Genomic DNA, 18,137 nt, shown 5'->3' with positions numbered 1-18,137 from the left:
CATGGGTTGATTATTTTATCATTATAAAATGTCCCTCTTCATACTTAGTGACATTTTTTGTTTTAAAGTCTATTTTGTTTGATATTAGTATAGTCACTCCAACTTTTTTTTTTTTTTTGGCGGTACGTGGGCCTCTCACTGTTGTGGCCTCTCCCATTGCAGAGCACAGGCTCCAGACACGCAGGCTCAGGGGCCATGGCTCACGGGCCCAGCCGCTCCGCGGCATGTGGGATCTTCCCGGACTGGGGAACGAACCCGTGTCCCCTGCATCGGCAGGGGGACTCTCAACCACTGCGCCACCAGGGAAGCCCAACTCCAACTTTTTCATGGTTGCTGTCTGTATATCTTTTGCCATCCCTTTACTTTCAATCTACTTGTATCTTTGAATTTAAAAAGTGTGTTCTGTAGATAGCATGTTGGACATTTTTTTTTAATCTGACAATCTCTGCCTATTGGTTAGATTATATAATCTATTCTAAATGTAATGTTGTTATTGATATTGTCAGATTTATGTCAGCCATTTTACTTTTTAAAAAATGTCTACTGTCTTTTTTGTTCCTCTAGCTTTCCTGTACTGCTTTCTTTTGCATTAAGCAAATATTTTCTAATGTAACATTTTAAAAACTTTAATGACTTTTTTCACTATACATTTTTTTGGTAACTTTCTGGGTGGTTGCTTTTGGGCTCAGTATATACATCTTAACAGAATCTACCTCAGATTTACACTAACTTAGTTCCAATGAGATAAAGAAATGTTGCTCCTACATAGCTCTAGTCTTTTTGCTCCCCTTTTGTAATATTGTTATTGTACATTATAACATATTACAACTACACATTACAAACCCAACAATAAACTATGGTAATTATTTCTTTAGGTAATTTTGTCTTTTAAAGTTGAGAGAAAAAAAAGTAAGAATATGTTTAAAGTGTTTGCTAGATAAACATTCTTATTTACCATTTCTAGTTCTCTTTATTGATTCTTATATTTGAGTTACCATCTTGTGTCATTTCCACAACTCCACTTCCACCCACCTTTCTTTTTCCCCACCCACCTTCTGTGTGCTGCTATTGATATCTCTACATGTTATATGCTATCGATACAGTGTATATGTATATAAAATATGTAACTGTTATATACAATTGCTTTTCAATCAGTTAAGAGAAGTACCGTATTTTATAATTGCTTAATTAGCTTCACTAGTGCTCTTGGTTTTTTCCGTGGATCCATATGAATTTGTCTGAGATCACCTGCTTTCAGCCTGCAGTACCTCATTTAGCATTTCTTATAAGGCAGCTCTGATAGCAATGCATTCTCTCAGTTTTTGTTTATCTGAAAATGTCTTTAATTCTCCTTTCATTTCTAAAGATAGTTTTGCTGGATATAGAATTCTTGGTTACCAGTTTCTTTCAGCATTTTGAATATGACATCCAAATGTCTTCTGGCCTTCACTGTTTCTAAAAATAAATCAGCTATTAATCTTATTGGAGTTCCCTTGTATGTGAGGAGCAGTTTTTCTCTCGTTGCTTTCAAATTTTTCTCTTTGTCTGTCTTTCAGCATTTTTACTATGGTGTGATTTTAGTATGGACCTTTCTCATTACACTTCTTTGATGGGTAATATTTTTCAACAAATGTGGTAATTTTTAAGCCATTATTGCTTTAAATATATTTTTCTGCTTTCTTTCCTTTTCTTTTTTTTTTCCTTGCCGTATGCGGGCCTCTCACTGCCGTGGCCTCTCCCACTGCAGAGCACAGGCTCTGGACGCACAAGGCCCAGCAGCCATGGCTCACGGGCCCAGACGCTCCACAGCACGTGGGATCTTCCCAGACCAGGGCACGAACCCGTGTCCCCTGCATCGATAGGCGGACTCCCAACCACTGCGGCATCAGGGAAGCCCTCTGCTCCTTGCTGTCCTCTTTGTTACTCCTCCTACCAGGTACTCCATATGCTTGTTGGTGTACTTAACGGGGATCTACAGTTCTCTCAGGCTCTGTTCATTTTCCTTCATTCATTTTTTTTTTCTTTTGTGGTATGCGGGCCTCTCACTGTGTGGCCTCTCCCGTTGCGGAGCACAGGCTCCAGATGTGCAGGCTCAGTGGCCATGGCCCATGGGCCCAGCCGCTCTGCAGCATGTGGGATCTTCCCGGACCGGGGCACGAACCTGTGTCCCCTGCATCGGCAGGCGGACTCTCAACCACTGCGCCACCAGGGAAGCCCTCCTTCATTCTTTTTTGTCTGTTTTTTGAATTCTATAATCTCTAGCCATCTGTTATGGGCTACATGTTTGTGTCCCCCAAAATTCATATGTTAAATCTTTAACTTCCAAAGGAATGGTATTAGTAAGTGGGGTTTGGGGGAAGTAACGAAGGTTAGGTGAGGTCATGAGGGTGGGGCCCTCATGATGAGATTAATGCCCTTATAAAAAGAGGAGCAGACAAAGAACCACTCTCTCATTTTTGGCATGGAGCAAGGAAGGACATGTGAGGACACTATCAGGAAGAGGGCCCTCACCAAGAACCTAACCACACTGGCACCCTAATCTCGGCTACCAGCCCCCAAAACTGTGAGAAATAATTTTTTGTTGTTTAAGCCACCCAGTCAATGGTATGTATTATAGCAGCCCAAACTAAGACATAGTCAATCTTCAAGTTTGCTAATTATTTCTTCTGCGAGTTAAAATATATTGTTGAGCCCCTCTAGTATACTTTTCATACCAATTATTGTACTTTTCAACTACAGAATTTCTATTTGTTTCTTTTTTTAAAAATTTCCCTTTATCGATATTCTCTATTTCATGACACATTGTTACCACTTACTTTACTTAAGTGATCTTAATGATACTGAGTCTCCAATTCATAAACATAGTATATATATGTCCATTTATTTGGGGCTCATTTAATTTTTTACAACAATGTTTTAGAGTTTACACTGTACACGTCTTGTACATCTTTCATTAGATTTATTCCTATTTTATGAAGGGCTTTTGGGGTATTAGAGTAGATGGTATTTTTAAAATTAAGTTTTCCAATTGTTTGTATACCTGAAATATTTTTTTTTTAATTTTATTGAAGTATAGTTGATTTACAATGTTGTATCCAAAATACTCTTAAATAAGTCATCCGTACACGTGAGCATCTTTAAAGTATGTTCTTAGAATTTATGTTCCCTGATCCAAGAGTATATGCATTTTTAACCTTCTTAAATATTGCTAAACTGTTTTCCAAAGCAATTTTACCAATTTGGATTCCACCAGCAGTGTAGAGTGTTTGCTATTTTACTTCCTGACAAATACTTAACACTTGTCAGACTTTGTAACTGTTTCCAGCTAACAGGTATAATACGGTATCTCACTGTAGCTTTAATTTGCATTCTCGAGTCCACAAAAGGATGAACATTTCTTCATGTTTATCGGCAACTGTGATTTCCTCTTCTGTGAATTGTTTATTCACATCTTTTGCCCATTTTTCTACTGAGTTGTTTTTCTCTTATTGATTCATAGAAATTGTTTATATAACTGAATATTGATTCTCTTTAAGTTACATGTATTACAAATATCTTACAACCTGTCTACAGGTTGTCTTTTTACTTTGTTTACTGTACCTTTTTTATCCACAGAAGTTTTTACTTTTAAAATGGGTAGAATTTATCAACCTTTGTATCTACACTTTGGGCTTTTTATGTCTTAAAAAAATCCTTCCCTACCCCTAAATCATAATCTTCTACTTTGCACACTAAGAGTCTTCTAACTTAGTTGGATTTGATATTTGTGTGCTGTGAATAATACAATTTTTACATAGATATAACAAAATATATTTGTAGCATTTATTTAACAGTCTGTCTTTTCCTTATTTATATACTGTTTAAATATAGACATGGATAAATTTTCTATTTTTTTTCTTTATTTGCTATCTTCCCTCTTTAATTTATAAACTTACTGGGGAGATGGACCATCCTATTTGCCTTTGTATCCCTGGCCTTAATATAAAGTAGTTACTTATTAATATTCATTGGATAATTGAAATATGCAAGCAGGAAATAAATACACAGCAGCACATATACATCACGTCATAGAATAGAATGCAGTATCAAAAGAAAAAGTTGCAAAGGTAGGTGAAGTTTGACCATAAGAAGAAATTTATTTTGTAAATAATGGGAAATCAATAATAATTTTAAGCAGAGAAATGACACAGTAAGAAATGTGTTCCCTGAAGAACGGCAAAATTTAAAGACTGACAAAAGCAAGTATTATGACAATATACAGCAACACACACCTACTCTGCTGGGGGAGGAAGAATAAACTGTTACAACACTTAGGAGGGCAACTTGATAATATCCTATAAAGCTGAAGATATGAACATTCCACAACCTAGCAATTCCACTCCTAGTATTTACCTTCAAGAAAATCATACAGGGCTTCCCTGGTGGCACAGTGGTTGAGAGTCCGCTTGCCGATGCAGGGGACACGGGTTCGTGCCCAGGTCCGGGAAGATCCCACATGCCGCGGAGCGGCTGGGCCCGTGGGCCACGACCGCTGAGCCTGCGCATCCGGAGCCTGTGCTCCGCAACGGGAGAGGCCACAACAGTGAGAGGCCCACGTACCGCAAAAAAAAAAAAAAAAAAAAAATAGATACTCATACATATGCATGAGGAAATAGGTATTAGTATACATACTGCAGTATTTTTTGTAAACGTTAAAACTGGAAACACCTAATGTATATTTAAAAAAAAAGAATATATAATGGCACAGTAATATATTGTAATACCATTAAATAATTAAAATACTTAAAACTATACGTATCAGGGCTTCCCTAGTGGCGCAGTGGTTAAGAATCTGCCTGCCAACGCAGGGCACACGGGTTCAAGCCCTGGTCCCAGAAGATGCCACATGCCACGGAGCAACTAAGCCTGTGCGCCACAACTACTGAGCCTGCGCTCTAGAGCCTGCGAGCCACAATTACTGAGCCCATGTGCTGCAACTACTGAAGCCCGTGCACCTAGAGCCTCTGCTCTGCAACAAGAGAAGCCACCGCAATGAGAAGTCCATGCACCACAACGAAGAGCAGCCCCCACTCACCGCAACTAGAGAAAGCCTGTGCACAGCAACGAAGAACCAACATAGCCAAAAATAAATAAAACAAATAAATTAAAAAAAAAAGAATGACACCTGTTCTTTGAAACAAACAAACAAACAAACAAAAACTACATGTATCATCATGGATAAATCTCAAAAACAATGTTGATCAAAAAAGGCAAGTTTCTGCCTAATAATTTTCTATAAAGTTAATAATACTATGTTTTGTTAATAAATACACAGAAATGTGGGAAAGAATGATATCGTGCATGAAAATCACACTAAATTTAGGGTAGTGGTTACTTTTGGGCAAGAAGTGAGGCAAACAGAATCAGAGCAATATGTTTTCAATATTTAATTTTAAAATATACAGATCTGAAGTAAATATGGCAAAGCATTCAGATTTGACAAAGCTGGAAGATGGATGTGTGACTATTCATTACACTATTCTCTCTGGTTTTCTACTGAAGAAAAGATTACTCTGGTGGCAGTATGGAAACTGGACTGGAAGAAGGCAAAAAGGAAACAAAGAGTACAACCAGAAGACTTCTGAAATCTAGTGAGAAATGTAAGCAGTAACAAGAATAAAAAGGCAAGTTCCACTCCTGAGAAAGGAGTGGAACTGAGAGATATTTAGGCAATAAAATCAGCAAGAATAGGTGACATATTAGACATAAGAAATAAGAACAAAGTGGAAATTTTGGGTTAAAAGTCATTCTTCCTCAAAAAAGAAAAGTAGGTAGAAAGCATTTTAGAAGACAATGTTTCTTTTTAGAACCTGTTGAGCTTGAAAGGCCCATTCAATATCCCTGTCAAAGATCCAACAGGAGGCAATACAGCAAAGTGGTTAGCAGCAAAGGCTCTATCAAGTGTCCTGGGTTCAAATCCAGGTGCAACCACTTAATCAAATTAACTATTCCAAGCCTCAGTTTCCATATCTGTAAAAAGTGGTGGGGATGTTAATAAAGATAACTATTTCCATGGAGTTTCTGTGAGATGAAATTAGATGCCTGTCAAGTGCTGAGCAAAGTCTTTGGCACAGACTAATTGCTCAATTAATACCTACAGCTACTATTTATGATTTTTCTTTCTCACTTATAGGACATACTTCTATACAATCACTTCAATGATTCCCACCTTGGTTCCTGGAGCATTTATTTCTCTAAATTATATTATTTTGCACATGAAGGCTTTTATAGAATTTTTAAGATGCTTATTAATGGTATACCTTACTTAAAATTGTCAAACAGGGCTTCCCTGGTGGCACAGTGGTTAAGAATCCGCCTGCCAATGCAGGGGACATGGGTTCGAGCCCTGGTCCGGGAAGATCCCACATGCCGCGGAGCAACTAAGCCCATGAGCCACAACTACTGAGCCTGTGCTCTAGAGCCCATGAGCCACAACTACTGAAGCCCGCATGCCACAACTACTGAGCCCGCACGCCTAGAGCCCGTGCCTAGAGAAGTCACTGTAATGAGAAGGCCGCGCACCACAACAAAGAGTAGCCCCGACTCGCCGCAACTAGAGAAAGCCCGTGTGCAGCAACAAAGACCCAGTGCAGCCAAAAATAAATAAATTAAATAAATCAATTAAAAATAAATCAATTATTATGTCTTTTTAAAAAAACTGTCAAACAACTTCACTAAAGTCAGCATCATTTTCCAACTCAAGAACATACCCTTTATTACCTGAAAGTATTATACATGATATCTAGACCCTATTCCTATGAAATTCTACTAAATATATACATTCAACCATTATCTAGTAGAAAGCATACAAGGAATATGCCAAGCATGTGGAGGTGATAACAATAAAGAAGACAGAACAGTCCTAACCCAGATTATAGTCTCTATATGTTTTGCTAAGAAATAATTACAATGCAGTATAATAATCCTAAAATAGGAGACAGAAACTCTCCCAGAATTTAAGTTAAGAAGAGCATCCTAAAGGATGGGGTATCTGACGTGAAAGAAAAGTAGAAGTTAGCTAAGTAAGGCAGGGAAGTGGAAGATGAATTAAAAAAAATAGTGTCCTAGGCAAAGGAAACAATTTTTTTCAAAGGTCCAGAATTGAAAGAGAATGTAGACTGTTAAAGGAGCTGAAAAAAATTTAGTACACATAAAGTATGTAATACAAGTATGGAGTAGTGAAGCATGAAACTGATGACATACATAGAAAAGAGACGGAAGAACTTTAAGTCATACTCTATATGATCCAATTAAATGACATAATGCTTAAGAGAGCTTTGGAAAGTTCCTGGTACAAAATAAGTACACACTGAACATTATTCGCTTACTTTAACCTAATGCTCTCCCTTTTTTTGCCATAATCCGGAATGCTCTCACCAAAAAATATCTTCCATCTGGTCCTCCTTAGTGTGGTTGACAGAAAAACAGTATGTAGAGGACTTATTTTAAATGTCTTAGACAGTCTTTTCTTTCATTTGTAAAATGGGAACAATAATACCAAACTTGCAGGCTTGTTATAAGACCTAGAGAGAATGTGAAGAGTTCCTAGAAGAGTGCCAGGGCACACAATAAGGACCCCCAAAACAGTTCCTACTAAGGCAGATCAGCAGACAAGCCAAAAAAAAGAAAAGTGGAAAGCTTTGGCCTCACTTCAAGGTTATGCAGTAGGAATGCCTCAGAAATAAAATCACCTTATTCTCTTTGAAAATAGGATAAGATGCATCAAAAATGTTAGAGTAAAATTAAAATAAAAGAATCAACACCAGTCTGATGATGTGTTTATTTTTTCCTAATATGTAAGCAATTTCAAAAAAGAAAAACTTATCTTTTATAATTCACTTTTTTCACAATTACCTTATATTAAAAGTTATATACATATAAGAATCTTCAGGAAAAAAACTTCTCAAACCCATTGCCCTAAAACAATCGATTTCATTTTACATAATTATTTCCAAGTGCTTTAACCACAATAATTTTAAGGCTTTTCCACTTCATATTACACTGTTCTGATTTAGGACCCAGACCAAATGGATATTAGATAAGCAATGTTTCAAGAGTATTCACTTTTGCAAAAGCAAAATAAACTCTCTGGGTACATTTAAAACAAGACAGTTTATCATAATTCAATGTGTACCCTGTATAAATTTTATACCATGTAATTTTTGTCTGATTCTAATTTGCCTTACTGTCAACCTAAAACAGTTATATCTAGCTACTCCTTTTTCTCCCTAGTTGTCTCATTCAATGTCAGCTTAACTCTAAGAAAATTTTTTTGATATTAATCCTGAATGAAAACAAATCCTAAATGGCAATAAAATATCACAATGTATTTCACAAAGAAAGCATCAAACTACATCACCTTCTTAAAAAGCAAAGAAAATTTTACCTGAAGTAAACTAAAGGATGATCTTAACAAAATCAAATACTTTTCATACTACTATACAACTACTATTAACAGAAAACCATAAATGAACTGAAGGTTAAGCTAAATTTCCCAGGGAAAACAAAGCTCAGTTCAATATAAAAAGCTTATTCTAGAACTTAATCTCTTAACATTACTAATACAAAGGAGATAAGAATATCCTTAGGACTTCCAACAGAGAAGGTTTTGGAAAGTTATTACTCTAGGAAGAAAAGAAAAGAAAAAAAAAACCTCATAGATCTTACTCAGTGTCCAAGTGCTACTAAATATCTGGTTAGGGTTCACATAAATGCCCTCAATAATACCTTAATGCCTTAAGATCAATTCATCTGAACTTGCTAATGCTAAACTTTCAATCACCATAGTAGAAATGTTCCCTTCACTAAGTTAACTGCAGCCTCTCAAAGGCATGTCTTACTCTTCTTGTCCTCATCATTTATCATGTAAAAATGCCAAGAAATGAGTGGAAAATACACTGGAAACCACAAAAATAAGTATCAAAAAAAACCCCCACCAAAACCCTCAGAACTACTAAAAGAGTAAATCGTATGTTTTAAACCTTGAAATACAATAAGGCAAAATTCATTAAGGTGTTTAAAATAATCTTAACTAATGACTAACCACATAAAAAATATTCTCTAACTCTGCCAATCAATCTTCAAAGACAATGGTAAATCTAGGCATAAAACAAGCAATCTCACATTGCCTTCAATACCAATTAATCAACTGACTTCAACTGATCAACTAAATTTCTTATGTAGAAATTGCCCAAATATATCATTCAGCTTAAAGCTGTTACATGTGAACACCTTTCTTCATCTTCAATAACATTAATTTTAATCTCTAGTAAAAACCTACCTTTGAGGTTCGCTGAAGTTGATCACCAACATATGTTTTACGAAACTGATCCAAGAACCACAGAATTGCAAGTTCTATTTTCTCATTAGAACACTGAGGCAATCCGGTATCCATTAAAGATATAAGCTGAAAAACTCTTTTCATGAAGGAAAAAAGAAGCTTCAGTAAAAATTCTTAGAGAAATACCATTAAAACATTTATCATCAATTTTACGTAATATAAAAAGTGGAAAAATACAAATGCTTATAACGAAAATATTTTTAAAAATCATCTGAAATCCTACCATGAAGAGATACTACAATTTGGTCTAATTCCTTCTAGCCCTTTTTCCTAACACATGCACTTCATATACATGCATACAAACCTACATGGACATGCATTTATTATTTTACTAAACATTTATATATAGATACATATGACATATACATATATAGTAAATATCTACAATTATAACTATTATATAAACGCAGGTATTAACTTATATATTTATGTATATATATAATATTTTAGTAAAAGAAAAATGATATTGAATGTGTAGTTTTGTATTTTACTTTTTCATTACAACATATTTTCATATAACTATATATTTTGGGGTCATATGGTTCAAAATACAAAAAAAAGAGGTACAGCCATCAAGCTGTATCACTTTCTTAATGAGTAATAAAAATTTTACCTGAAATAAATTACAAGATGATCTTAACAAAATCAAATATTTTTATTACAGGTATGCAACTATTATTATCAAAAAATCATAAATGAACTAAAGGTTAAATTAAATTTCCTAGAGAAAAAGCTTAATAGAATAAAAAGCTTAGTCTAGAATTTCCCCCCACCCCCAAATCCTTCTGTTATCTATCTATTTTCATTAAAATTTTCCAGTGAATGGCTGCCAACTGCCTGGTGCTAACAAAATTAGCATATCATAATAAAATTTTTAAGAAACAGAAGTAGAAGTTCTGGAGGAGACAGCACCTATTTCTCTTTTTTCTCATTATGCAAAGGCGGATATGCCTAGCCCTAACCCACTCACTTCCTTCCATGTATGCACACGAGAAGATACACACACACGCTGTTAACAGTTTGTGTCATTCCAGAGACTTTTAAAATGCATGTATGACTATACATTCTCCTCCCAACTCTTTTACACATATGGAGCATACTACACCGTTATATTGTTAAACTTAGCTTTTTTCATTTAATAATATATCTTAGAGATCTTTTCATGTCAGATATAAAGAGCTTCCTTATTCTCTTTTTACAGCTGCTGAACATCATTATATGAACATACCACATTATTTTCATACTTTCCCCCACTGAGGGACACTAAGGTTGTTTACAATTTTTTGCTATTACAAAAATGCTGCAATTAACAATCTTGTACACATCACTGCACACATGTTCAGTTATAATATACACAGTAAAAGTCAAATTACTAGCTTAGAGAAAATGAATTTACAATTTTGATAGCTATTACAAAATTGCCTTCCAATGAAACTGAAACAATTTATACTCCCATCATCAGTAAATGAGAGTGTCTATATACATATAAATAATTCAGGGTGATATTAAACTCTACAATTTACTGGAATCTGAAAAATGGTATCTCAGTGAAGTTTTAATTTGTATTTCTCTCATGAATGTAAAGTCAAAATTTTCCATATTTTTAAGTAATACATATGTTCTTTTGTGTGCCCTTTTTGCTCATATCCTTTTTTGATTTTTCTGTTGGGTTATTTTTTTATTGCTAATTTCTACAAATTCTTTATATATTAGAAAACTGAGCCCTTTGCCTGTGATTGAGATGTAAATATTTTTCCCCACTTTTTCATTTGTCTTTTGACTTTATGGTGTTTGTTTTGTTTTGTTTTGTTTTTTGCAGTACACGGGCCTCTCATTGTTGTAGCCTCTCCCATTGCGGAGCACAGGCTCTGAACGCACAGGCTCAGCGGCCATGGCTCACGGGCCCAGCTGCTCCGCGGCATGTGGGATCTTCCCGGACCGGGGCACGAACCCGTGTCCCCTGCATCGGCAGGCGGACTCTCAACCACTGTGCCACCAGGGAAGCCCTATGGTGTTTTTTTAATACCATGCATGTTTTTCTTCTTTTTCTTATGCAGAAAACCTTACCAATTTTTCTCTTATGGATTTTATATAATAACAAGGTCTTACCCAAATCTGAGGTGTTTTTGTTCCATCTTTTTACATTCAACTGTATGATACACTGAAATTAACCTTGAACCTATCTGGTGAGATATGGATCAACGTTTTTTCGCAGATGGCTACCCAGCTGCTTCAACACCATTTCTTTCTTGTATAGTCTGTCTTTTGCCCACTAATTTGAATTACCCCCTTATCACATACATTAGGTCTATTTATGCATTCATATTACTTCCTGGACCGTTTATTTTATTCCATTGAACTGTCTCACTAAACATATCTTGCCCAATTATTTTTTTCATATTATTAAATAACTTTCCAAAACGTTGTATAAAATTAAAGCTACACCAAATTTTAATAATCTCATTTTGAATACAAACTTACATTTCAGTGAAATATAATTATTCTCCTATTCCCTACCAGCAAAGAGTTCTAGGAACAAAATGTGTAGGTTACAGCAAATGAACTTCTTTAAAAAACTTGGTATTTATTGCCAAAGTGTTATGAAATAATATTTTGGTAACCATTTTTATAGTTATTAATTCCTAAATTAAGCTACTTATTTAAAAGTACCTTCACTTACTAAATATCTTTAATGCTATTAAAATTCATAAAGGAAAGCTTATAAAGATCAAATTTAAGAATGAGTCAACCAGGTTTGTTTGTTTTTCCTAAAAAGATGTGTTTATTCTCTGATTTTGAAAGGAGGGACATAGCTCACTTTTAAAGTCTGTGTATTTGTGAATGCACAGACTCCTGAAGTAATTTTTAGTTAAATAAATAGATACACACACCAAACTTCATCTCTGGATCCAGGTGCTTTCTTAAGTGACTTAAAGCATATACTGCTGTTAAATTCTTTATGAGTAGGACCTCCTTTTTCTTACTCTGGTTCTTTGTTGATTCTATGCAATGGCTTGTTTACTTTTATTTCCTTTTAATAACATACATTCCAAAACTCTGAGGAAGACATGAAACCAATAGCCAAGTTTGTTGGGGTGCCTTTACAACTCATATCAAGCTGGTGATTCACATCTGCTTAAGAGGCAATGCAAATCACCAGCTTGATATGAATTGCAAAGGCACCCCAACAATCCCCAACAGGAGAGTAGGAAAGAGTTCCCAGAAGGGTACATGATCCATCTGTCAAATAAGCTTTGATAGTCGTACAAGAAGTTCAGTTGCAAGTGACTGAAATCCAAAAACAATGGTTTAAACAATATAGATGTTTATTTTTCTCTCAAGCAAAAAAAATTCAAGGCAATGCTCTAGGACTAGTTGGTGTTCCACGTTGTATCAGGGACTCAGGTTCCTTCCATCTTGTTGTTACACTTGCCTCCACTCACCCAATCACTTTATGGTCTAAGATGGCTTCTTCAGCTCCACTCATGTGCATATATGTTACACGTACCACATTCACTTACATTCAATTGCCCAGAACATAATCACTTAACCATACCTAGCTGCAAGAGATTCTAGTAAATCTAGTCTTATTCAGGTGGCCAATGCCCAGCAAAACATTTTAGGTATTCTATTACTGCAGAAGAAGGAAAGAAGAGATACAAGACAACTAGTAGTCTCTGCCACAGTGTCCTTCAAAGATCTGTGGCCACCTCTAATAAGTGCATAAGACCAAAGCTTGTATTGTATATACAATATTCACTTGTGTTTCAATTTATTGTCCTACATTTATTTTTACCTTTATCTTAAATTATCTTTGGAGCATGGAGGGAGTAAAAAGATAAATATTAAATAATTTTGATCCAAGTATATGTATACCATTTCAAGTATAAAGAAATGAATGTTTGGATAATCAGTTCTTTTATATTCCCCTTAATATCCAATTCCGTAAGTATTTATTCAGTCAACAAATATCTGAAGGCCTACAATATGGCAGGTATGTATTAGGAGTTCAGAATACAATACTGAGCAAAACATATATATTCCCAGTCCTCCAGAAATCTACAGCTTATGCAGGGAAAGACAGTAAAACAAGCAATTAGAATAAGGAATGACAAGTGCTATAATAAACACTACAAAGAAATTAGCGAGAGCTCCTAACATTCTAGGATGGAACAGAGCAGAGAGGGTCAAGAGAAAGGGGAACGCATGTGCAGCTTTCTAGACGGGGGGGGGGGGGGGGGGGCAGGGGGGGAAGCATGGCTCATTTAAGAGCTGAAAAAAAGTTCTATACAGCTATAAGACAGTCAGTGGTACGAGATGCAGCTACTGAGACAGGCAGGACCCAGACTACGAAGAGCCTGATAAATTACATTGATTTTAATCCCAGTAGCAATGAAAGTCACTGCAGACTTTAAGCAAAGCACAGACATAATCAAATCTTTATTTTAGAAAGCCAGAGAGGAAACAAGGTGCCCACATAAAACTGCAGCATGAATCCGGGCAAATGATGACCGGAGTTAAAACAGCAAGGGTAACAGAAATAACTGGACTAATCGGGATAAGCAGAAGGTAGAAGTGACAGAATTTGATTACTATAAGGATGCTGGTGAGAGAAAAAAGAAAAAGTTAAGGAGAAGTCCCAGGATTCAAGCCTAGGCAATTGAATGGACAGTGATGAGACACACAAAGAGAGTCAGGGTCGGGAGTGGATGGAAGAGATGAGTTTAAGTTTAGTCACTGAATTAGAGGTACATGTGGGACAACACATGCAAGGAAAACAGTTCAGTAAGTGTTTGGAAGTCAGAAGATAAGAATTACTAAAATAACACAAATCACTGAGCCATGCTGAGGGCTCAGTTAAGGTTAAAAAAAAAAAAGATATCTTAGTTGGCAATGGTACCTATCTAAAGAAGTGTGCAATTTCTTTTATCACTCGACAAATTAAGAGAAAACTCTGAATTCCTTCAGAATTTAGGTTTTGCCAGGCAGATGAGATAAAGATACAGCAGTGAACAAAGCAGATAAAGCTTATTCCTTCCCTATTCTAGTGGAATAAACATCAAGAGGTAATAAGTGCTGTGAAGAAAAATAAAGCAGGATAAGGATGTTATTTTGGATAGGGAGGTCAAAAGAAGTAGAGACATCTGGGTACAGACCTGATTGAAGTGACGGAGTACTACATAAACATCTGGGAGAAAGCATTCCTAGCAGAAGAGAAGCGCAAAGGCCCTAAAGTGAAAACATATTGGTAATACTCAATAGCAAGGAGGTCAGTGTATGTAGCTGAGTTGAATGAAAAGGGATAGGAAATAAGGTCAGAGAAGTAGCACAGTACACTTTGGGCTATGGCAAGAATTTGGAATTTGTTTCACGTGTGACAGGAAGCCGCTGGAAGTGTCTTGTGTAGAGAAGAGGAAGCAACACTACCGGACGGGAAAGAAGTTGAAGTCATCTATATCACAGCAGTGTTTGGGGCAGAGAGCAAAACACTGAGCTAGCTGCAAAAGTCTTCAATGAATAATGAGGAATGATTGAGAGATGAACAGGTGAGAGCAACATGAAGAAACAGAAACAGAGGGTGGCCTAACTGAGAGGAATGAACCGAAAAGAAGCAGCCACCAGCAAATTAGAGAGGATACAGGACAAGACAAAATCCCTGGGAAATCTCTCAAGAGGTTTACATTCTGGTCATGATGAATGACACTGAAATGATTATAAAGTTATCTTTATTTAATCAGAATTGTGTGGCATGAGCACAAATATACTTATTTGCTAAGTTAAAGCAGCATATTTAAAAATGTTAAAGTAACATGTTTTAAATATCATTATCACAATATTGAAAGTTTTTATGAATATCAACCTTTTTCTGATAAAATAACACATAGATTTTTGGCAGGAGCTCCTCAACGTCTAATTTGGTAGTGTCCTCCCAGGAGTTAAAAAGGTTATCATATAACAACACCAAAAGGCAATAGTATGACAGTTCTAGTTACCTGGAATTTCTCCATGTGAAATTGATATTTTAAAATTTTACATATAACATCATTCTTATTTAATTTAAAATCTCAGTATGTTAAAACACATATATTTATGTTTTTTCTAGGCAAATTATGTAAGTCCTGGTACATACCCCACCTTGAATCTGCTCGGCCCTGTTTAACCCCCCACCAACCCCACCACCATCTCTCCTCCTGTCCCCTGGGCTCAACCACTTGCCTTGCAGCCCCAGTAAAGACTCGCACAGCTATTGCAGTTATAAATCCTCACTCAGGGGGAGGAAAGGCCTACCATAGCTCCAGCCAGCCCCTACCTCCAACCAACAGGACCAATAGTAGCTCTGGCTTCCCCAGCAGCTCCTCAAAGAGGCCAGGGAACACAACTAAGAAGTATGGAAAAGTTATATACTCCGGGAGTAGATTTCAACCACTAAAACTGGGATGCAGAAATAAGTGAACATATAAACCACTTGCCCTCAGTCCTCGTCCCCCCCCCGCCCCCCACCAAGATGGACTGCTTTGAAGCACAGCTGTTCCATGTGGTCTCTGGGGAAACCTGTAAAAATGAGCAACCAGGTGTGTAATGCACCACCTTCTATAGTTGATTCTCATTATTTATGGTAGTTATGTGCTGTAAAATGGCCGTAAAAACTGAATTAGCAAATACTGAACCACTGCTCTTAGAGGTAATACAGGAATAGGTTCCCGAGGAACTCTGGTCACAATATTTTCATCAACTAATCAACACATAACCTGTTTTATCTTTTACTCACTTTTCCTTCATGCTTTCTTCCCTGAAAAGGTATCCTTTTCCCCACCCCACAAAAAAATCTTAGCCCATAAACTTCAACTAAGACTTTGTTTCCTAGGGAAGACAGGCTAAACACAAAACAAATCTTACTTAGAGCTAAATATGTTTGCCGCTTAAAGAAAAAATTAAAATTTTCTACTTGGCAGATACTTTTGTTTATTTCCTGTTATATATATTTTTCAGGAAAATAGTGCCAGTGGGAAATTCTCTACTTGATGATGAAAACATTAAAAAAAAAAATCGAACTAACTATAGCAAAAACTTTACTAAATATGTAATATTAAAAGATGTTACAGAAGTAAATTGTTCACTTGGTTTAAAATTAATCAAAGCAGGGCTTCCCTGGTGGCGCAGTGGTTGAGAGTCCGCCTGCCGATGCAGGGGACACGGGTTTGTGCCCCGGTCCGGGAGGATCCCACATGCCGCGGAGTGGCTGGGCCCGTAAGCCATGGCCACTGGGTCTGCGCGTCCGGAGCCTGTGCTCCGCAACGGGAGAGGCCACAACAGTGAGAGGCCCGCATGCCGCAAAAAAAAAAAAAAAAAAAAAAAATTAATCAAAGCATTTTGAGAATGCCCCAGTCATATTTTAAAGTGGTTTGATATTGGAAATAATAAATCTTAAGAAAAACTAAAAATATTTATGTTCCACTCAGATTCAAATTTCATTGAAATGAGGTAGTTTAAAGGTTAAAAAGGGTATGAAATGAGAGAGAAATCTCTATTCAAAATGGCAACAAATTTATTAAACAGTTAGGAATATATTTAAGAATAATAATGAGGGAGAATATCATACTAAAGACTTCAGTAGGGTGATAGTGGTGTACTAATAGACTTCCAAGATCAGTGGAGAAGAATGAAAGGCCTAGAAAAAGACATGAGAATTTTGTGTAAGATACATGCAGCATTTCAAATCAGTAGAGGGTGGGGTTTGACATTAACTGGTTAACACTTGGAAATTTTCGAAAAAGTACATAACAAAATAAATGTTGGATATATTAAAAATTAAATATAAGCTGAAACCATAAAAGATCCAGGAGAAAATATAGCAGAATATTTTTATTATCCAGGTGTGGAACAACCTTCCTAAACATGAGCATTGAAAGAAGTATGAAAGAAAAAATTCATAGATCTTAATATATAAATGTTTAAAGCCAGAAAAAAAGCAATTTCTAAAACAAATTAAAACATATGGAGAAAATGAATAGCAAAATGAATAGCAAAATATTACAATCTTTGATATATACTGATATATACTGAGTTCTTACGGATAGATTAGGAAAGATAATCATAAAAGAAAACCAGATGAATGATACAATCTACATATAATAAAAAATCACAAAGAGAAAATAGAAATGGCAAGAAAAGGAATGGAAAAGAATGTTTGACACCACTTGTAAACAAAGAAATACAAATAAAAATGAGACATCAGTTACCTATGAACTGGCAAAGATAAGAATCCTACCACCTAGTGTTCAACTGCAAAAAAAAAAAAAACCAATAGCCTCTCATGGCCTTTGGGCTCAGAGGATAAACTGGTACTTTTCCAGAAGGCCATTTGGTAATGTGTATTGAAAGTCTTTAAAGTGCTATATACTATTCAACCAGCTATTTAGCTTTTAGGACCTAACTCTAATAAAATTATTTTGATCTACATAAAGATATAGCTAAAAGAATATTCACGTTTATAATAAGGAAAAATTGAGAAACAACCTAAAATTCCCAAAGCAAGGACCTATTTAAATTATGGTATAGCTTAGAATATGTCATGTCTAGATAAAATGTTTATAAATAATTATTATGTTTGAGTTTTTAAAAAAGAATTATTTTGGGTGTTTTTTTGGGTAATATAGTGCTTACTACTGGCCAGGCATTGATTGTCCTAAGCACTTTAAAATTATTTTTAAATTATTAACTTATTTAATCCTTATAACAGCCCCAAATGAATTAGATA

The 18,137-nt window shown here is 35.8% G+C and overlaps 1 protein-coding gene across 1 annotated transcript in view; it reads right to left on the bottom strand.

Annotated features, from left to right (window-relative positions):
- RANBP17 (RAN binding protein 17) overlaps window positions 1–18,137 on the bottom strand; it is a 316,096-nt gene that overhangs the window by 225,612 nt on the left and 72,347 nt on the right. Inside the window, exon 14 of the mRNA XM_082650901.1 lies at window positions 9,320–9,455. Coding sequence (XP_082507027.1) covers window positions 9,320–9,455 — 136 coding nt within the window. The remainder of the gene's footprint in view (window positions 1–9,319; window positions 9,456–18,137) is intronic.

This window comes from Grampus griseus (genome assembly GCF_964374135.1).
Source record: "Grampus griseus genome assembly, chromosome: 3".
Lineage (NCBI taxonomy): Eukaryota > Metazoa > Chordata > Mammalia > Artiodactyla > Delphinidae > Grampus > Grampus griseus.
Note: the sequence above shows the minus strand (reverse complement) of the source record. Positions and strands in the feature narration are given on the sequence as shown.